The 23,304-nt window shown below is 39.7% G+C and overlaps 1 protein-coding gene across 2 annotated transcripts in view; it reads left to right on the top strand.

The window, feature by feature from the left end:
- LOC143849977 (lariat debranching enzyme-like) overlaps positions 1-22,155 on the top strand; it is a 111,097-nt gene extending 88,942 nt beyond the window's left edge. The window contains exons 11-12 of one of the 2 annotated variants that reach the window (XM_077359301.1): positions 2,183-2,308; positions 21,843-22,155. In XM_077359301.1, the coding sequence (XP_077215416.1) occupies positions 2,183-2,286 (104 nt within the window). In that variant the 3' untranslated portion in view covers positions 2,287-2,308; positions 21,843-22,155. The remainder of the gene's footprint in view (positions 1-2,182; positions 2,309-21,842) is intronic. The other variant, XM_077359302.1, reaches the window with a different exon arrangement.
- Positions 22,156-23,304: the final 1,149 nt, after the last annotated feature.

Below are 23,304 nucleotides of genomic sequence, written 5' to 3' on the forward strand. Positions count from 1 at the left end.
ACTTTGTGAAGCATGTTACCTTTCTCTTGGAGGTAACTCCTATCGGCCCACAAAAGGCCTCCTTTCTCTTAGAGGTAGGATAATTTTTATTAAATCAGTCATCTCTAATCTTCCTATCTATTACCTCTCCATAATTCATTGCCCGATGGGGGTTATTAATCGTATTGAACAACTCTAGCATAATTTCTTAGTTCAATTTTGAAGAAAGGAAATGATTCCATTTGGTAAAGTGGGAAGATGTTTGTAGGCAGAAAGCTGGGGGTCTTGGAATTCGAATACTAAAGTTCATGAACAAAGCTCCGGCTGTGGAGAGTTGGGGTGAAAAGAAAGCAAGAAACAACCTGTGGGCCATAATTGTTGAAGCAAAAATACGGAGCAAGTTTTTGCGGATGGAATTATCTTGATAATTATAGGAATACCAGGGTTACATTCGGAGTTACTTTCTTAAAGATAAAAAGCTTTTTTTGGTTGTGCAATTAGATTTAGAGTGTCTAAAGGTGACAGGGTGCAATTCGTGCATGAAACATGGTGTAGCGAGATGCCTTTGAAGGCTATGTTCCTAGATTTATGCGTTTGCTAGCAGGGGATAACTCAGCATTAAAGAACTCTTTTGTGCAGTCTTATGGTTTAAGGTGGTTTGGCAAATTGATTTTTGTAGGATCTTCTTTGACAGGGAGATTGATAGAGTAGTAATGTTCTTGGAGACCTTGGGCTCAGTTTATATCAAAGGGAGCCAAAGACGAGGATTTGAATAGTGTGCTAGTACAGTACTTAGAGATCAAGCATAGGATGACCAAAATTTGTCATCCCAGAAAATCTAGCAAAATGGGTCAAAAACTTAAAATATGGGATATTGTCATGAATTGTTAAGTTCACTGGAGTTTTGGTAGGTTCCAAATGAATAAGGTGTCATGGATCGAAATTTTGGAACACCCCTTTCCAGTGGGAATTTCAGGCATTTTCCCAAATTTTGCTTCGGAATTTCCATTTGTTTTTTTGTTCCAGAATCCATTCCTTTTTTTTTGGAAATTCTGTAAGGAGTGATTAATAAATGCGTTATCCTTCTTTTATTTCCGATTAATCGATACTCATTATTTAAAGTCAGCAATTGATATTGGCACTACCATATTTTGATAATCACACTAGCTCATTTTGTTTTTATTATTGAAACAGCTGTCAATGTTCATTACGGTTCCCAACAAGCCCTCAGAAGCCCATTAAAAAATGGAAAAGACAAGCCGAGTGTGTGCAATTAGAAAATAGTAGTGCCAATATCAATAGCCTTTAATGTCTTTAGTTATGAACTAGTGGATCTAGAAGGAACAAATCAGTGATTCATTCCCCGAAGCATTTCGTCGCTTGCTACGCCCTTCCTCGTCTCTGGGTGCCTAGGTATCCACCGTAAGCCTTTCCTCGTTTGAACCTCGCCATTCACGTTAATGCTATGCCATCCTAAGGTGCTGCTAAATGGAAGGATCTTATCAACGTTCATGAATGATAAATCATAGGTCGAACTGCAGAATCGGAAAAATTGGGTGCTATCATATACCTTTGTATCGGCTAAGGTCCACAATGCACAATTCAAAACTTGTGGTTTAGGAAAAAGGGGTAACAAATTACTTTTCTGTTTTTTTCTTTCTTTTCACTTCTAGTTTTTAGTTTCCAACTACAAAATAGATAAAACACGGCATTACAAAGTTACTGATTCTAGCTGTGCGAATAGACTTCCCAGCCATATAAATTTTACTGATTCTAGAGTGTTACCCATCCCAAAAGGACTGTTGATCTAGTAATGAGTTTTGCATCTGGTTTTGTCACCATTTTCCTTTCTTAATTTTTATTTCTATCCATCTCTGTGATAGCACACGTGCATGGGCATGCAATTATGATGTTTGAGATGAATATACATGCACATGAACACATCCAATTCCACACATACAAATACATGAACATGCAAAGACTGGTGCCATTTATTGTTTACACAGACATACAATGCATAAACTAATTGAATGGCTCCAAAACATGAAACAATCTAGGAGCTCTTTAAGAATTTCTTGTCTCCCCGTCTGGACATGTTCTTTCTTGAGTTGACCAGTTAATTTTCTTCTTGCTAATAAGAATTCCATAAATTTTTTATTTGGGTATGATTTATTCTTCTTTGGAACTAATTTTTGTAATTTAGCAGAAGCAAGTTATCATGCTTCTGATAATGATGGTGAGTATTCTGCCATTGATGATGTGGATGAAATTGAAGGGCTGGCTGAAGCTGGTGATGTGGAAACGTAGCATGATAAACTTTTTTTTGAAGGTTTGTGTGAGATAAATTTTTCATTCTTTTACTTGCTTACTAGTTACTACTGTTCATTCTATTGATTTCCTTGTTAAATTGGTTCAAATCAGTTGTATCAAGAATCATTGCTTCATAAAAGTTGGCCAAAATACTCATGTTCTGTATACTTGGTAGGAACTTTACCCATATATCTCTTTCAAAAAAAAAACTTTCCCTCAATATCTTGAACTACCCAAATAATTCTATGGACATCCTTGCTAGTAAAACATCATTTTAGAAACTATCATTTTGCATCTTTGCCTTAGAATCCCAAGGGGGAACTGTTGGAAAGGATCACAAGTACTTGTTAGAAATTATACATTCCTAACCACTCTGACTCTAAACCAAGAGTCTTAGGGATACATACATGTCTGGATTGTTAATTTTGTTTTGAATATAAAATTTAACTGAATGTGCATTCTACGATTAAATCTTGTGCTATCTAATGTGTTAGTGTTCTAATGAGTGCCAAAATTAGTCTAACTTGTAGCTGATTTACAGTATTTATTTGTGCTGAAGACTGAAGTACATTATATCATGTTAGTGTATGTATATGCCTAGGGGCATATTGGTCTTTTGTATATCTCTCTTTATATATAAATTCATAAGTGAGGGGGAGACTCCCTAACTCACAATTTCTCTCTCATTCTCTTCCCTAACATGGTATCAGAGCCCTAGGGTTTTGAATCCCTAAGGACCCCCCGTAGAAACCCTAATGTAACGACCCAATCCGACAGGTCGCTACGAGCAGATACGAACCTGATCAAACTTATCATAAAATAATTTATCTTTAAGAAAAAACATAATCCTTCTAACTACTATTATAACCATCTAAAAATCTTATTCCATAATTTAAAAGATAAATCCCATTACAATTATTTAACGTTAAATGTCTAAAATAAAGGAATAACCAAAAGTTCATCACTAAACATTTCTCCGACTAATCTAAGCTAAAGAGATTGACATGACTCGTCATCTCCTCTTTATTTGACTCTGACCCCTTCCCACGAACTAAATATCCTCGCGAACGCACTTAGACTCATGTCTTCTAGTCCTGTGTAAAAACTGGATTAGAAGCAGGTTGACAGAAAACCATCTTACATAAAATTCAAATACAAATAACGGATCTAGGCAGAAGGCAAATAACAAAAGATGTATAGAATGGCCGAAGGACAACTTTTTTCAGAAATATAATGAGTGGAGACAGAATTCAAGGTAGAAGTAAACATGAATCAAATTGCGGATAACTACCGAATAGGCAAAGTCGTTTGGTTTCTCAAATTTCAGATTTTCTATTCCCACCTTTTACACTTTGGATATCTTTCAAGCTTTTTCGTGTATCAGCTCTTCTCACCCTTATACTTAGGCTATCTTTCAAGCCCTTTTGTGTTTAGCTCTCTAATCACAGACCGTGGCTTCTTCTAGACTTTAGCTATCCTTCAAGCTATTTTGTACCTCAGAAGGACGCAACATTTTATTTATCGTTTAGTATTATGTTCCGAAGATTTAACAAAAATGGAAGCAACACGGTTTCATAATTCAACAAGAAATTAATACTCAAAAGCGTAATGAAACACAAAAATTGGATATACAATGTGAGAAACATGTCAATTTAGTAACAAAAATTTTCACCTTCACCATCACGTGTACTGAAAATCATGAAATCAAGTTAACTATCACCTGCCTTATCAAACCTTAGGTGTAGAATTTTGGGACTGCTGCTAAGTGAGAGTGTGAGGGAACCGACTTGAATCTGGAGTCATTCATACATTCTTTGTTAAGTTCGTTCCAATTTATGTCTCACATTAACATACTAATAGGATGAATGTTTCACTTTGCAAATGATAGAACTGTAAAATATTGTAAACATGAAAGTTGTTTATTACAAATAGAGGAATAATTGTGCAGTTATAGTCTATGCCCAAATCCCAGCGGAGATGGCTGGAAAATTCCTTTTTCCGATCATAGACAGAAATTCAGATTTTGTTTATGAAAACTGAAATCTTAGGGTATGTTCGGCAACACTTCTCATTCTCGCCTAAAGAATCGGGCGGAAACAGAGTGATGAGAAACTTTAGAAACGGTTATTTATCGCATCAAGGAATCCTATTTTTTAGTCGAAAAAGTAGCAGAAATTTTAGAAACGGACCTTAGCGGGTCACGTAGCTGAACAAGATTTTTGAGATTTTTTTGGCCTTCGTTATTCTGCACCCGTAAAAAAGGGGAAAATCCCGTAAAAGAATAGTTGCCAAACACGCCCTTAGTGTTTGACTAACGCTTTATCCATTTAGAATTGGATTTTGCACAAAACATAAAAGTTGTTGTAAAAACCATTCTTAAGATCTTTCATGTTTGGACCTCAGGCCAAATCTCATCATAGATGGCCGGAAAAACTGATTCTTTTATATAGGAGGGTTTCAAGGTTTAAATGCTAAACCGAAATTTTACATTCAACATATCTCTGCATATACTCAAAACTACAGAAAGGTCTAAACATCAAAAGTGTTCCAAATATTATTACCAAAAACTTTTATGTTGACACCATTAACTAAATCTTGCTCTAGATGGTTGGAAAAATTCAGAAATCCCCAATTTCTTTCTTTAAAAATAGCAGAACGTATGTTGACCATAACTCTTTCAAATCTTCACCAAAATGAATAAATCTTATATCAAAAAGTATGTACTCAACCTGATCTACAACTTTTATGAAGAAAGTTTTGGCTAAATCTTGCTGGAAGTTTCCGGAAAATAAGGAAATGTCCTCTTTTTGCTGAAATCTTAAACTGGGCATAACTTTTTCAAAACACAACCATATAAAAATCTTTTTATATCAAAATGATAGGAACATACCTGGTCTACAACTTTCAAGAAGAGTTTTCCGGCTAGATTTCACCAGAGAAGCACGAAAAACGAGGAACTATAAAATTCCAGCATATAAGAGTGATTTCCTCAGTCTCTTCTATTTCTCCTCTCTATCTCACTTTCCTCCACCTTCTATTAGTTTTGTTTCCAATCTCCAACAAAAACCTAGTTTTTAACCACACCCAAAGTGGGCGTGCAACTGTGGGAAGGGCTATATATATACCCTCATAAAGAAAAACGTGAATAGTGTTTTTGATAATTAAAAATAGTTGAGATATTATCTCAACTAAAAGATAAAGGGTAGAGTTGTAGTTGATCTTTTCTACAAGGTAAGTTAGCTATCTTTTGCGTTGGGGTTGTTTCATAAGATTACCATGGATAAATTCAGATTTCCTTTTTGTTTTTTTTATAACAAAAAATTAATAGAAAGTGGGCCCACACTTTGTATGGAGGTGTGCACGATTTTCCAAGAAGGGGAAATTGTGGATCTCCCTCAAAAGTTGCATTTTCCATATTTTAAGTGAAATATTCCATGGAATAAATTTTTGAGGAAAGTTATCTAACTACACTAATAACCCTTGATTTGAAGATTAGAGAATCTAAGTAGTTTAACACTAACACATGGTAAATTCCCAAAATCGAGGGTTGATCTAGATGATCTCAACCCTTGATCAAAGGATCAATGATCCAATGGTCCAAAATGAAAGTTTTTCTAAGGGAAGAAAATTTCAGTCATTACACCTAACCCCATCTCTTCTTTTTCTTCTTCTCCTCTCACCTAACCCTAGCCACCGCCACCCTCTCCCCTCTTCCTTCTTCTTTTTCTCTTGCCCCACCCCTCGCCCCTCTCTCTCTCTCCCCCCCCCCCCCCCCCACACACATCTCCCGCCCACCGCTCTAACCCTCGCCCCCCGATCTCCAGCACCTCCCGCCCCTCACTCCAGCCCACGCCCCCCTTTCCCGCCCCTACCGCACCCCACTCCAGCCCCCACCCCCCATTTCCAGCCACCCCGCCCCTCTTGTTTCCTCCCCTTCAGCCCCCCCACGACCCCCCTTGTTCCCATTTCACCACTCGCTTGCCCTAGTTTTGCAACCCTAACCCCAATCTTTATTTCTTTCTTCTTCTATTGGCTTAAACTTTTTTTTTTCTTACATACTTTTCTCTTCTCTTCGCAGCTTCGATCTTATATCCCTCGATTGGTTTGTCGTCATCATGTCGTCAAGGGTTTCGTTTATTTCTTGTTTCTCATTTATCTCCCTTGGAAGCCGTGATCTCCATTATTGATTTCTCTGATTTATGCCGTGGCATCATTTCTTTTCGTCAGTTGATTTTCTCTCTTCGATTATTTCATCATGGATCCCAGTGATTGAGGATCCCACTTGCGTGCAGCCCTCTGTGGCTTCTGCTTCTCCGACTCACCCATCATCTTCCTCTTATATTCCCTCGTCTTCTTCGATGGATGGTTCTTTTCCTCCCATGACTACAGTCAGGCTTGATGGTTCCAATTACCTGAATTGGAAAGTGCTGTGGAGACCTACCTCATTGGTAGGGGAAGATATCTGTTCGTTGTCATGACCCCCCTCCTTCCAGTGATCCCACTTATGACAAGTGGGAGCAGGATGATGCCCTTATTCGTACTCTCCTCTGGCAGAGTATGTCCCCTAAGATTCCCGGGACCATGATATACCTTCCCACTGCTCCCCAAGTTTGGGATCATACTGCTACTACCTTCTCCGGGAAAGGCAACCTATCTCGAGTCTGGTCCACCTATTCTTAATGGATGAACCTTCGCATCAGAGAGACTCCTCTCTTGACTTACTACAGTCAGTTTGTTTTCCATTGCCAGCAGTTAGATGTTCTTATACCTCTTACCACTGATTTGACTACGACCGCTAAGCAGCGTGATTAGATACCTGTTGTTCAGTTTCTTGAGACTTTGGGTCCTGAGTACATGCATCTTCGTTAGCAGATATTTGGATCTGGCACGATGCCCTCTCTTCAGGAGGTTTACTTGCGTGCCCAGCTGTGTGCTTTTGGTGACTCTGTGTCGGCTCCTTCGGTTGATAGTGCTACACAGGGTGGAGGCACCTTTGGTCGTAGCCGTGACTTTGGCCGTGGTGGTCGTGGCGGTGGACGTGATTTTCCTGTAGGGCGTGGTGGCCGACCACGTCCATATTGCTCGCACTGTCATCGTGAAGAACACTATATGGAGACGTGCTATGTTTTGAACCCGGAGCTTCGTCCTTCCTTTGAGGCTTGTTTTGGCCGTTCCGCATACCTCGCTGCACCAGATTCTTCTGAGCCCTAATCTACTTCTGTTCCGCCCAGCACTGGGCCTCATGCTGATGGGGTTTTTATGTCTCGTGCCAACTTATGATGAGTTACAGCATCTCAGGTCTACCAGCCATCCCCCGACTGCAACTTTGGCTTAGTCAGGTAGCTCCCCTGCATCTCTTCTTACTAGCTCTAGCTCCTTGATCATTGATTCTAGAGCCTCCAATCATATGACAGGTACATCTTCCTCACTTGTTCATTTCGTCTACTTTCTGATCAGTCCATCACACTGGCTGATGGGAGCTCCACTCCCCTCTCTGGCGTTGGTAATATTTCTCCTCGTGGTGGACTTACATTGTCCTTTGTTCTATGTGTGCCTAAGTCACCCTTTAGTTTACTCTCAGTTAGTCTGATTACAAAAAATCTCAAATGTTCTGTCTCATTTTATCCCTTTTATTGCTTGTTTCAGGATCTCTTGACTGGGAGGACGATTAGCTCAGGCCGTGAGATTGATGGACTTTTATCGTTTGGACTGTAGCCCTTCTCGTACCATTTTACACAGCTCTAGCGACGCATATTAGTGGCACTGCCGTCTTGGACATCCCAGCCTTGATTGTTTGCGACGAACATCTATAGTTTCTTCTTCTGTTACCCCTTTTTCGTGCGAGGCCTGTGAACTTGGGAAACACCATAGGGTGTCCTTCCCGTGTAGGCCTGTTAGTCAGGCCTCACACCCTTTTGATTTAGTGCATTCCGATGTATGGGGTCCCGCGCGGACTACCTCTGTTTTTTAACGTCGTTATTTTGTCATTTTTATTGATGATTATTCACGTATGTGTTGTCTTTGTTTACTGAAAGATCGCTTAGAAGTGTTCTCTGTTTTTCGTACTTTTCATCCAGAAGTTACTAACCAATTTAATTGCACTCTTAAATGCCTTCGCACTGATAATGCAAGGGAATATTTTCTCAAAATCCAATGGTTTTGAGGAATTTCTTTCCACTCGTGGTATCCTACATCAATCTTCCTGTGCTCACACCTCTCAACAGAATGGTGTAACTGAACGGAAAATACGATCATTATTGGATGGAGCTCGCACTCTTCTCTTGGAGATGTGAGTTCCCGAATCTTATTGGGGTGATGCAGTTCTCACTGCTAACTATCTAGTCAATCGGCTTTCTTCCTCGATTCTAGGCAGGTCCTCCCCTTTCTCAATTTTACGTCCTCATCATGAGCCATTTCCTCTTCTCGGGTATTCGGGTGTGTTTGCTTTGTCCACAATCTTGGGCCTGGTTTGGATAAATTAGATCCTAAATCTGAACGATTCCTTTTTCTCGGCTACTCACGCACCCAGAAAGTTTATCGCTGTTATAGCCCTCGGTTGTGTCGATCCTATGTCTTGGCGGATGTTACCTTCTTCGAGACTGAGCCCTTCTTTCTGAGCTCTTTGGATACGACCCCTCTTTCATTCTTTAGATCTTTCTTTACCAATTCTCGTTCTTCCTGACCCGGTAGTCTCTCCATCTCCCGTTGTACCTTCCCTTTCTGTGGTTCCTGTTCCAGAGACCTCTCTTCCTTTATAGGTACCTGCTTGGCCTCCAGCTCAAGTCATTTAGAAGACCTATAAGCACCGCCATACCTCTGCAGCACATCCATCTCCGGCAGAGCCATCGCCAGCCCATCATGAGCTCCATTCTTCCACATCCGAGGTATCTATCGACTCTCCTATTGCCTCCCGCACTCGGTCTCGTAATACTGCTCTTTCTATTTCGTCTGTTGTTTCATATGATGTTCTCACGCCTGCTTTCCGCAGTTCTGTGTCCTCTCTATCTTCTGTTTCTTTGCCAGAGTCCTTGGCTGCAGCACTTGATCACCTGGGGTGGCGCGCTGCTATGGACCTTGAGATGGATTCCCTTCAGGCAAATCAGACTTGGGATTTAGTTCCTTTGTCTCCTGGTGCACGCCCTGTTGGGTCTATACGGTGAAATATTTGCATGATGGTTCTGTTGAGCGCCTTAAGGCGTGCTTGGTTGCCAAAGGGTACACCTACGTTTGGGGTGGGCTATGGCGAGACATTTTCTCCTGTGGTGAAGATTCCTTCAGTGCATGTTCTACTTTCTTTTGCTGTCAATCAGGCTGGCCTCTACATTAGTTGGATGTCAAAAATGCTTTTCTTCATTGTGAGCTCACAAAGGAAGTTTACATGGAGCAACCTCCTAGGTATGTTGCTCAGAGGGAGATGTCATCCTCTGTGTGTCGATTAAAGAAAGCCATTTACGATTTCAAGCAGTCTCTTAGAGCATGGTTTGGAAGGTTCAGTGATGCCATTATGTGCTTTGGTATGAAGCAGTGTGCAGTTGATAATTCTGTCTTCATCTGTCAGTCTACAGTTGGGTGTGTACTCATGATAGTCTATGTTGATGACATCATCATCACTGCCAGTGATACAGTTGGGATCCAGAAATTGAAGATATTCTTGCAAAATGAGTTCTCTACCAAGGATTTTGGTCGTCTTAGATACTTCTTGGATATTGAAGTTGCATATTCGACAAAGGGGATTTCTCTCTCATAGAGGAAATATGTCTTAGACTTGCTTGAGGAGATATGTTATCTTGGAGTGAAACCTGCGTCTGTTCCCATTGACTCAAATATAAAGTTACTACCTGAAGAGGGAGCCTTGTTAGATGACCCAGGTAGATACAGGACGCTGGTTGGTAAACTTATCTACCTTACAGTCACATGCCCAGATATCTCCTTTGCTGTTGGTGTTGACAGCCAACATATGAGTTCACCTCGTACTTCACACTGGGCAGCAATTCTTCAGATTCTTCGGTATTTGAAAAGTGCTCCAAGTAGAGGGTTGCTATTCAAGAAACATGGACATCAGAAGATAGAAGGGTATACAGATGCAGATTGGGTAGGATCTCCAGCTGATAGGAGATCTACCACAGGATACTGCACATTTGTGGGAGGTAACCTTGTGTCATGGCGGAGTAAGAAACATGATGTTATCTCCAAATCTAGTGCAGAGGCGGAGTATAGAGCTATGACACACACAAGTGGAGAGCTCATTTGGTTACGCTCTCTCTTGTCAGAGATCAGTTTCTCCCCATCATCTCCTTTTCAGTTATATTGTGACAACAAGGCAGCGATTCACATTGCCACAAATCCAGTCTTTCATAAGAGAACTAAACATATCGAGGTTCATTGCCACTTCATCCGGCATCGGATTCAAAAAGGAGAATATTGCAAAGTGTTCACTAGATCGGTGGACCTATTAGCGGATATGCTTACCAAGCCATTGAATATAGCCAAATTGAGTGATAATTGTAGCAAGCTAGGAATGTTTGACATATACATTCCAGCTTGAGGGGGAGTGTTAGTGTATGTATATGCTTATGGGCATATTGGTCTTTTGTATATCTCTCGTTATATATAAATACATAAGTGAGGGGGAGACTCCCTAGCTCACAATCTCTCTCATTCTCTTCCCTAATATATCAATTTACCTATAATATTAGAAAAGTAATACTATCCTACTGCCTCATGTGTTTGAGCCTGTATGTCAGTTAGAAAGTCATTCGTATGACAACAAGAAGGTAATGAGTTCAAGCCACCGTACCTGTCAAAATAATAATAATTATTGTAACTCTTTTTCATTTCACCAACACATTTCACATACGATTTAATTTTGATATAAAAATCTTTTTTTAATGGAATTGATATAAAAATCTTTATTATTTATTTAATGAAAATGAGGCCAATAATCATCATTATTATTTTTTCATCTTTTCGTATGTCTGACAGGTATCTTATTTTCAGGATTTTAATCCTTAGTCTAGAGTGTATGATTTAAAATGATAAAACTTACACATAAAATGAAATTTATTTAGATAAAGCTGGTCTTGCTTGAATCACTCTACTGGTAGTTGATGGCAGAATATCAGGACGTTCAAAATGAGAGCTACAGCACGGGTGGAAGCTTCTTTCTACTAAGGACTTGAAAGAATGAGTTGAAAGCCCAGTTCCTTCCTGATAATGCTGACTTCATTTAAGTCAAGTTTGAAATGGTTCCAAAAGTCAAATGGAAGCATTTGAAGTTCTTTGTGATTTTGTTGTTGATGTACACGATATAAATGGGAATTAGTTCTTTTAGTTTATAGAATGCCTGAAGCCATGGCTAGAAGCCAACTTTTACTGGTTGATATCTTTGATCATTCCACTGTAAGTGGTAGTCATGTTCTGATGGACCATAACCCAATTCTGTAAACCTACAAGATGGTAGTTTTGAGTACACCTAGGTTTTTATGTCATAATGGCAAAGTTGTAACAGATGCACGTCAAAGAAAATATGCTAGAGTTCCTTAACAATGTAAAGGGTCTGAAAAAGAGTTATTTCATTTGTTGTGGACTGCATGGTGCAGTGGATTATCCATGGAAGCAACCAATTATTTCTATCTAACATTGCAATGAAAATGTGAGCAGCCCAATGTGGGGATCTAGTATCGGTCATTGGCATGGGCGCAGAACTACAGATTGCTTCTAAGGTTGTAGCTTGAAACGGAAGGTAGCCGAGAGCAGTTGAGATAGTAAACTTTAGTGCATTGTATGTAACCTATATAATCTAAGCTTACTAGATAAACTAGTAAGAGTATTCGTTCAGAAAAAAGTAAAAAAGGGTAAGCTTATATTGTATTGATATGGGATAGAAAAACATGTGCCATGATTGACTCATAAGGTATGGTGGTGAGGCTGTAACTTCGGAATGATGTAATAAGTCCAAAGGCGAGCCTCATTGCTAAGTTTCTAAGTAGTGTTCATTCAACTCGAAAAAGAGGAATCACAAGTTATTTGACCTTTACGACAACATAAAATGACTATTCTACTCTTTATGCATGTGATCATAATAGATTGCGCGATCTTCTGTAAAAAACAGAAGGATCAGTTGCCCTTATGTGACAAACAGGCCTCTCCCTGGAGTACCATTCAATTATATGTTAATTTGAATAACAGCTGCTCAGTGGGAAGTACGTGGCGAGCTCATGAATTGCCTGATGATTCCTACTGCAAATGAGATGTCAGGATGATTGACCGTGAGATAGATTAGCTTTCCAACCAACTTCCTATACTTGCCAGGTTCATCTAATACGTCTCCCTGATCTGGAAGAAGCTTTACATTCGGGTCCATAGGGACAACAGCAGGTTTCACTCCTAGTGAACCTATTTCCTGTAATATATCCAGTACATATTTCCTTTGCGAGAATAGGCTACCTCAATTCCCAGAAAATACCTTAGGCGACCCGGGTCTTTAGTGAAAAATTCTCTCTACAGGAAGATCTTCAGCTTTTGTTTGCCTATTCCGTCACTCCCAGTAATGATAATATCATCCACATATACTATCAAGAAAACATATCCAGCATCAAACTGATGGCTAAACACTGAGTGGTCAACTGCACACTGCCTCATGCCAAATCACAAGACCACATCACTGAATCTCCGAAATCATGCTCTAGGAGATTGTTTAAGACTTTAAAGAGATTTTGTGTAGATGGCAAATTGAGGAGCGCATCTCCCCCTGAGCAACATACCCAAAAGGTTGGTTCATGTATACCTCGTCAGTAAGGTCACCATGGAGAAAGGCATTCTTCAAGCTGATATAACAGTCAATCTTGGTTAACAGCTAAAGATATCAACACACGAATCGAAGGGATTTTGTCAACAAGAGAAAGGTCTCAGTATAGTCATCCATCTCTATATCCATGGCGGCATGCCAACCTGGATGGGCAAGAGCCTTTGCAACAGACTTCGGAAACTAACAGAAGATAACAAAGACACAAAACTATGAAAAGCAGGGGTGGGACGATCATACGAGACAAAATGAGAAATCGGATGAGCAATGCTATGTGAACGGGTACGAGAAACTATTGGAGAATCAACATGGATAGGAGAGGGTGTAATACTAAGTACCTGTTTGGCCGGGAGGATGGTGGTTCGCGTGCAGAGTCAATTCAGCATGCACCGTTATCTTCAAGGAGATTAACCTCAAATATCATGGCTGCAAATTCCTTTTGTTTCCATTTACGTTTGACTTCTTTTTAAGAAGTCTGCACTCGTTCTTGTAGTGGCTTGGCTTGCCACAATGGAAACACGACCCTTTATTCTTTTTTTTCTTAGAACTTTTACCATGGTTTTGGTGTCGCCTCTGATTTATTTTCGAAGATTGAAAAGGTTGTTTAGACCCTTTCTCACTTTCTACAATATGAAATTTGGAAGGATTAGGGACATACTCTTCGACCCCATCTCGAAGGGTTGACTCTTCGTCCACTTGGGGGCATTAAGCCAAATCATCAAAAGATATTTCCTCTTTTCTATGTTTAAGACTTCTCTTAAAGTCTTTCCAAGAAGGTGGAAGTTTATCTATGATGGAGGGAATACTAAAGGTATCATTCATAATAATATTTTGATTATGAATGTAAGTAAGGATTTGCTAGATGTCATGAAAGTGATTGACAACCAGTCTATCATCTGTTATTCGAAAATTTTAAAAACAATTTACTATAGTTTTCTTGCTCCTAGGGTCTTGCATTCAACGCTTTTGAGAGTTTGCTTACCGATTCTATGCTATGATACAAGTCGAATAACGAATCCAACATTGTATTGAGGCATATATAGCCATCTTGCTCCCACTTCATTTGATTATGTGCCTCTGCAATCGTTTCAACTTCATGTTATAACCTATGATTAGTGGACACGGACACGAAGTAGGCTTCTTTAAGAGGCACATAATCATAGGTTAAAATAGAAACGGGAACAAGGCTAAAATAGAAAGAACATTGATGCAGATTTTAGGCCTAATAAGAGGCATATTTGCCCTTTAGATTTTCTAGGAATTTATTTTTCATGTTATTTAGTTTTTTAGGATTTTATTTTCCATTTTAGGCAGTTTATTCTATTTAGAGTTGTTATTTTAGTAGGCTTCTTTAAGAGTTCATGTTTTAGTAGGATTCTAGTTCTTAGGTTGTTTATTTGCCTATATATAGGCCTCTATATAGCTTGTATTGAAACTTTTGATGACTATTGATATTGAATAAAGATTCTTCTCCCTCTAATTCTGGTTTTCTTCTTCTCTCTTCTGATTTCTTCTCTTCTCTCTCTAAATTTGTCTATTCTTCTGGTTATTTTCGTCTCTTATTCAGGTTATTTTCGTCTGATCTTTCCCTATTCTTCTAATTCTATCCCCTTTCGTCTATTTCGCTCCCCTTTCCTCAATTTTTCTTCACGGTGCTGCATCAAACATATAATCATGATTTGTGGATAGGGATTCGTGTGCCGAGTTTCGACACGGATACAAGGTATCTGACCTGACAACCCTTAAAAATCTAGAAATTGTCGCACACTCATACACGTACATACATATAAAGTTACTGACATTTCTAGCAGTACATTTAAAAGTGTCCGAATGAGTTTCGGCACGTGTGGACTTGAGTGTCGTGTCGTGTCCGACACGACACGACACGACACGACACGTTTGTTAACAATAAATCAAAGTGTTGGCTAAATCATAGGTTATAACGGCTTGGGGGACCTTGAGTGTAGTAACAATGAAACGCGCCTTCTTTTGCTAGCGTATGAAATTGCCATTATTGAGTCGCTTCAATTTGATGAAATCTTGCATTATTTTTCTTATTTATGAAGGCACCACCATGAAGATCTCCAAATATTGTCTTAAGATTGGAAATGAAGATGGGGTGGTGGATGGTGTTGGTGATTGTGAATCAGATTGCTTCAAGGTGCATTACATCACTTTCCTTCAAGACAATATTCCCCCCCCACTGGAAGCATGCTGTCAGGAAGAATTTAGTCAATCGCGCCCCTGACGGTTCTTATAAAGATTCATCCTTTCTAGTCAGGGGTTTAAGTTCCCAAGATAATTTCATTATGAATAAGATGAGCTCTATCTTGGGTTCCAAACCGGGTGTAAAGAAGAAATTTAGCAGATTGTTTAGACTCTTAAAGTTCTATTCCAGGTCTCCTAGGTTTGGCCCTATCTATAAAAGTAGTTGGATGTTTTGATTTTTGTATTTTTGTTGGTAGCTAGGAAGGCATATTGTCAGGCCCATAGCACTCCTCCCTAGGAGTGGAGGGTTCAAGGCTCTATAGTCCTTGGCTTTGCTATTAAAAGGCCCTCTCCATCTAGTTTTGAAGACAGGATCCTTAACAAAGTAGGAATGGCCTCCCTTGAGGATCCGGGAAGACCAGCTTCCCTCAGTCGTCAGCTCTCCCTCTCTATTTTGTTATGGGACTTCACTAGGAATTTGGGGATCGGAATTTGTATTGGATGGAGACAAAAACGACTCCACATTAAGGCAGTGGGTTGCTGTATGGTGGAGGAAGGTCTGGTGATCAGCGATTCTCTGGAAGCTCTGATCCCGTTTTCCGGGGTTGTATATCTGCTAGAGTCTCAGATCCAGCATAGCATGGTTGAGTCTCTTCCGGTTTTGATGGCTTGCCTTGATCACTAAACTAAATGACTATCTAACTGGTGATGACAAGTCTGTTTTGAGGAAAGCCTTGCATGAGAGGCCCCCAAATATGGCACTTTTCGTTGGATTTGATCTTTCGGAGGACTTGGAGTAGTGCTATGGAGTTTTGGGGGAGTGGTGAAGACTCTTTAGGCTATGATTCTAGATAGTAGGGAGGTAAAATAGTTACTCGGCAGGACGGCAACGCATGGATGGATTGTCATCACTGTAGTGGATGAATTAGTAGATTTTCTCCTTTGGTTTAACTGGTCTAGGAATATGCTCCTGGCCATCCTTAATTGATTCTATGTATTGCAAGTTGGGACCTCGGGTCCACAATGTAACTTCCATAGTATCAATAAAATTGTCATCTTTCAAAAAGATTATTCCCCCCCACCGATCATCTTATTGGTGTGCATTGGGTAACTGTGAACTTGACTCTAAGATACAATGAAGCCCAATCTTCCAACTATTATCGATTGATGTTATGGACTAACAAAAATAGATCCGAATTACCCTTGAATTTTACAACCCTGATGAGAAAACTAGTTCTAGCTACTTATTGACTATGCCATAGGCAGTGTTGAATTGGGTCTGATCGAAGGCAGGATCATAATTATTTAGAGTCAGGTAGGTTAGAGATTTCAATTTTGGGATAAGTATTGAGGAGCCTTAAAGTTCTATCTTACTTCAAGTACTCACCGGTCGAAAGCTCTCTATATCATGGGAAGTCGAAGAGGTCCTTGGGTAGGATGGAAATCCAGGAGTAATACTGCATCGTTAATTCGCTTTAATGACTGCAAGAGATTTTCGTATGCCAAAATGAATATGGACACCTGGTCATTGGTCAGTCGTCACTTTGTGGCGGTGACCTACAAACATTTATCTTCGTCTATACTTCTTCCTTTGGTTCAAGCGGAAATGGCCAATCAAGTACCCTTGCAGCAGGAATCACAGTCCTGCCCTGGGGGTCGCAGTAGGAAGCTTTTTATGGAGATTTTGGTTTTGGAAAGAATTCTTCACAGGATGAGATCGCTGACCTATGATGAAGAGAGAGCCTCCAATGATCCAACCCATCAAGAGCTCTCGGGAGACTTGCTAGAAAAGCAATGGAAAATTTTCAAACAAGAAGCTAGAGAACGTCCACTAACGTCTCTATAGTCTTTGCGGGTCCACTACGGTGAAAGAGACCCACACGCCTTTGTATAAACATCCTTTTTTCAAGTTAATTTTGACCATAGTTACTAGGGTGGGAAACGAATTCGGGAAAAGAAACGTGAAACGGAAACGTGAAACTCTTGAAAAAAATATTAAGGGGAAACGAGAAACGAGAAAACAATAGAAAATCATACGAGAAACGTCTTAGGAAACACATTAGAAGCGTTTTAGAAACGATAGAAGAAACACACATGAAACACAATGAAAACACGAAATATGTGGTTACAGATTTAAATTTTGTTAATTTCAAATTTCTATTTGAATTTTTCTTACTTTTATTCCTCTTACAATATATGCTATTTTTTTCTTTTTTAATATCTATTCTACAATTTTTGATGTGTTTTTTCCAAAATGATTTTCGTAAGTTCCACATATGTTTCCTACACGTTTCACATGTGTTTTCTACGAGTGTTGCATTTATCGTGCGTTTCACACATGATTTACATAAGTTTCTCATATGTTCCTATACATTTCAGAAACATTTCTCCAATTTTTTATCATATTTCGGAAACGTTTCCGAAACGCGTTTCCCACGTTTTAGGGGAAACGAGTTTCCCACCCATGAGAAACGCGTTTTAGGGGAAACGGGTTTCCCACCCGCCAAAGGAGTTTCCGGCAACTACGATTTTGACTGAGGAAAGGTGTGCGCGGAAAAGGCTTTGGGAAATTACTAGGGCGGTGGATATCTCTCACCTGGAAGAAAGTATTGCCTGACTAAATGTCCTAGTTTCTTGGAATGGAATCCAGATGCTGTTCTCATGGGCCTGCCGACTTCACACCTCCAACACCTATTGGAGGAGCCGGAAAATGCTCCTCCTAGTGGAGCATCACGGGGATAGGGTGGAGCTAGATTTTTGTGGAGGAAGGCATCCTTTGTGGTTCGATGGAGGGAAGAAATTGAGATGTTATCGTATTTTGTCTTTCCTAAATCTAGGCTTGGGTATTCCAAGCTCATCCTCCGTTGATATTTTGTATTCAGGTCGGGACTCCTGGTCCCCAATGTTACTTTAATATTAATGGAATTTGTCGTCTTTCAAAGAAAAAAAAACTAGTTCCTGTAGAAAACAAAAAATTGAACGAAAGAAAAAAAATTATAGCAAGATGAAAGAAGCAATAAGCCCTCTAGAAGCTCTAGAATCGCAGTTTTAATCAGTGTATTCGTATTTTATTTTTCCCAAATGGGTTACTGGTATTTTATAGATCTATTAGTGACTTTTCGTATGGAAGAGCATCTCTGATCACTAATGATCAGCCTGGTCTGAAATCTAGTTGTTAGATCATGCTTGATTACAAGTTTACAGTCCAAATAATCTCCCGATCGCACCCATTTGTGAGTCTTATCTTCGTCTTATCACCAGATGACTGTTAGTCGACCATTAAACCGTGATCTAACCGTTATCTGACTATTGTTTCACGACTAATCGTGGACCTATGGTCAAGATCACTCCTGACCGTCAGTATGCACCTCTTCGCTTGCGGTCTAGATCATGCTAGATCTTGATTGGCCTTTGTCAATCATTATCCATTCAGTATAATCCAAAAGCATCAAGTATGATCGTCATGAAGGCCTAGATCTTAATCTGAAAAAAAAATTATGGCGCCTAATCGTGCCTCACGACAATGTGTGTGCACGAAATGCAAAGTGCAAAATGCAATGTGTGCCAAGAAGCGCCACATGCGCCTCTATCGCCCACTACCCCACACCGCGCGTGCTGTGCAACGCACCGTCCTATGGCCCACCATACTGACCTTAAGCTCATAAAGCAAAACTTAATGGTGACAGAGGCTTTATATACCCATCCACCTTTTGAAACTTCCAATGTGGGACTAAACTTTGTTTCCACAAGCTTTTTACAAAAATACTTTGGAAAACATATTTTCAAAAGTAGAACATTTTATTTATTTTGAAAATGTTTCCAACAAAACATTTACTGGTCCATACAACCATGAATTAGCTGCTACAAACACTTATTGCCTGCTTGATTGTCAGTATCCGCTGAAGGTACATCGACTGAATCATGTGGGCTACACGGGCTTTTCAAAAAGACCAATTGGAAAATTACTGTTGGTCACCTGAACTGCACCGGTCTTCTCAAATTTTATAGAAATCAGAGATAATTAATTTGCCCTCTGGTACATGGTAATTAGTTAGTCTGATTTGTTTTTTTTTCTGTGTTCCCATCAATAAGCCGAAAATTATATTAATTCATGGTAATTAATTAGCTAGAATTGTTATTTTCCTTTGTTCCAATCAATAATTATATGAACTCTGGTTTCCAAGGGAGCTTGAAAATCTTTCCCTCAGATTCTGTGTGTGTAAGCCCAATGGTTCCCACCTTGGCAATCTTCTATGTTTTGATGATTCCAAACACAAGTTGATTTGTGTTGTATTTCTAGTGTGTTGGATGTTGAAGTGCATGTGTTGGAGATTCAAGTAATCAAACACAAAAGTCAAGGACATTGCATGAATCATTTGAAGCCAAAGGAAGATGAAGGCTTGGAGCATTTCATGAAGACCTCGTGAAACCAAAAGAAGGGAAGAGATGATCCATGATTGACTTGAATCCTTGAAGTTCAAGAGAAGATTGAAATGCTTGTCAAGTCAATTTAGTATGTATTTTCCTTTCCTATGTTTTTAGAGATGTTAAAGGCACTTAACAATGTTTTTAAAATGAACTTGAAAATCTATTTGAAAATTAGAAAAATGTATTTGAAAACTTAGGATAAAAGCCCAAAAACCATGGCTAAAGACCCTGATCTTTTGAAGTAAAAATGAGATTTTATGCAGGGTCGGTCGACAGGGGCTTCCCGGGCGACCGCGGAAGCCGTGCTGGAAATCCAGCACTTGGCTTTCAATAGCGGGCCAGTCGACCGGGGTGATCTGGACGACCGCGGATATGTTTCTGTTTCGATAGAAACAAATCCATCATGGTTGGGGTGGATAACCACCTAGGGCCGGTCGACCGTGGAAAGGTTTTGAGCTGAATTTTTGATCGAACAGGTAGCCCTTGCCGGGCGACCGCCACTGGCTCGGTCGACCGCGATGGTTTGAAATTTGAAAATAAAAAAGTGCGCCTGATAGGGGCGAACGACCGCCGTGGCTCGGTCGACCGCACCGGTCTAGCAAAAGAGCCGTTGGGGACTGCGAGGCTTGACTTTTTCAAGCCAGATTATTACAGTTTTACCCCCAAACGGTCATATTTTCAAATGGGCTATATATACACTATCTAAACCTTTCTAAAACATCTCTTTGCAATATTTTGAAGATCCAAAAGAAAAAATCAAACTTGTTTGACTGTCTCTCTCATCTTTAAGCAACGAAGTGGATTAGGCTTATATTTGTAGATCTTCTATCTATCTTGTGTAACCCTTTTGAAGGGATTTTTAGTTTTCTTTCTTTAAAAGAACATTGTATATTTGGCGAGTGCGAATGGACGCGTAGCTATCCCAAGAGCGAGTGTTGGAGACGCGGAGTGGCGAGTCTTGCGAGGCGTAGCCGAACCAAGTTGTAATTGGGTTGATTCCCCGCCATTAAGCGAATCCATAGTGAAGCCATCAACGGATTGTGTTCGTGGAGTGGAGTAGGTCTGAGGTTGGGACTGAACCACTTAAAAATCTCGATGCACTCTCTTTACCCTTGCTCTTTATTTTGTGGTGTGCATTTTGATTTTTACTTCTTGTGTGCTTAATGCTCTGTTTGGTTGTCGAGTTTTTTTTGTTCCTGGGAGTTATGTGGGAGAAAAAAATACCCTGGGATAGGTGGGGAAAAAAAAGTCCTAGAAGTATCCTGGTAAAATAAAAATCCCATGTTTGGTTGACCGGATTATGGTGGGAAAAAAAAAAACCTTTGTTTGGTTGCTTGAACTGTTGGGTAGAAAAAAAATTCTTCTCAAGCTTATTTTTGGTTCCTGAGTTTATTTTTGTTCCTGGGGTTATCTTGGGATGGGATGAAAAGGCAATCATTACAAAAGTGGGATTAAAATAAACCTAGTGCTAAAAGGCAACCAAACATGGGATGGGACCAAAATTTAACTTGCTCTCCCAAATAACTCCCAGGAACAAAAAAAACCCGGCAACCAAACAGAGAATAAGGTTTTAATTTGCCATTGTTTTTAGCTTCTGCACTCTTATTTGGCAAAAGTTTTTAAAACCCAATTCACCCCTCCCCTCCTTTCTTGGGTTGCCATCACGCCTGGGATTTCAGTGTGTTACCTCATGACAAATACGGTTTTGTAGTGGTTTAGGCATTACAGTAGTTGGGATGGCAGTTTCCGGTCATAATCTTATGAGCTTTTAAAAATATTACTACTAACAGATACAGATGGTTTGTCATTTGTCAATATAGTATTTTGTAAGTAATTACATTCTCTCATCGCTCATGTTTGTGCATTAAGTGTCTGATTCTTCTTTTCTGCATTTGTTTTCCATTAGGGTTTCTGTTTTTTCGTAAATAGAAGAAAGTTTCTGGTCTCTCCCAGTGACACTTTATGCGCATTGATACTGAGAGTCAATTGATATTATGAACTACTGTGTTGACAGCTTCGGCCCACAAAGTGTGAGGGGCATTACTTGCATCATAGATATGGAAACTTTTCATCCATTTCAATCTGACTGACTCAGACTCCATTGTTTATATAGGTTTAAAAGGTCTTTCCACCACGAAAATGAGGACAAAGAGTGGCAGCCACCTTCCTCAACTGATCGATGCTGTTCATATCAAAACGGCATTATGGTGGATCCAATTCTGCAAAGCTGCAGGGAGATGTCGAACAAGAAATGTACTTTTTCCACTGTTTTACATAAGTTTCCCAATATCATCTGCATTTCCTTGTGTGTCCCATATGGTGCAAGCCATGTCTCTGAATGTCTTTTCTTGGTAATGGATGCTCCAGTCATATGCAGAAACATCACAAAAATATCCAGAAAAACCATAAAAAACTCATTTTGCCCATTCTTTTGATAGGTAAGTTTGTTCTCTTTTTTTTTTGGATTTTTTTTATAGGTACAAATTTTTTATTAACGAGCAACCTCATAATTACATCCATGGGGCCGAGTCATCTCACCATGCAATTGCAATGCCAATCCCTTACATTTACACATTCTGCCTGAACTACAAACCTCCCTGCCCAAATATCAGCTAAATGCAACAAAACAAGCGAAAGATTTTGAATTACAACCACAGAAGATCACCAAGAATGCTTTGACATGTAACTAATATGAAAAATCGTATGCCAAGATTCATGATGATCTCCCGTTTTCCATTCCATTTACCGTTACCTGTACTCCCGACTTGTTGGCCGCCTCTTTTGCCAACTTATACGTGCTTTCATTTGCCGATCTCCTCGTGCTGAATTTGAGGATTAACCATCATAACTAGATCTCTAATTTCAGCAGTGATGGAAGCAAGTTTCCATGGGCCTTTTGACTTGTTGGCTGCTCAAGATATTACGTTGGTTGAATCGCCTTCACGTACCACTTTTAGGCCCCATATTAGAGCCTCCCTTGAGTCACAAATTTTTTTTGGATAGATAATGACTTTTGAGCTGAATTCTTTACCAAGTCTTAAATAAGAAAGATCAGGTGGAGCTTACCTCCTGCTGTACACATGGGGTCCAGCTTTTGACTTACCCTGACCATATACATGGTGGGTCCCTTCTTAACATTCCCCATAACCAAAAGATCAATCTGATCGGATCACAATCCAACCATTGATTGTTTAAGCTTTTGGATGCAGAATGTTATGCGTTTTTTTTTTTTTTTTCACTGTACATTTCTTGGATCTTGATTGATAGGGTAGAGGGTTGTTTGATCAGATTTGGTTTACGGGCACTGAATTGTTCATGGTGGAGCCCATCATGTTGACAGTTGAATTGATCATGATGGGCCCCATCTGATCATCATCCTTTAATTAAATATTTTTCGGGAATAAGATTTATCTGCAACTATGATAATTTTGACTTGATGGACTCTTTCCCAACCCAGCATTTCCCTTGAAAAAGAATTCTTATGCCTGATTCAAGATTTTCATGAGTGAGAATATGTACATGTTTCTCATTAATTAATCATGATTTCCATCTTGCTTGGAAGATACTTGATGACC

This window comes from Tasmannia lanceolata, unplaced genomic scaffold, assembly GCF_043159265.1.
Source record: "Tasmannia lanceolata isolate RefF3 unplaced genomic scaffold, GAP_Taslan_0.1 ptg000018l, whole genome shotgun sequence".
NCBI classification, from domain to species: domain Eukaryota; kingdom Viridiplantae; phylum Streptophyta; class Magnoliopsida; order Canellales; family Winteraceae; genus Tasmannia; species Tasmannia lanceolata.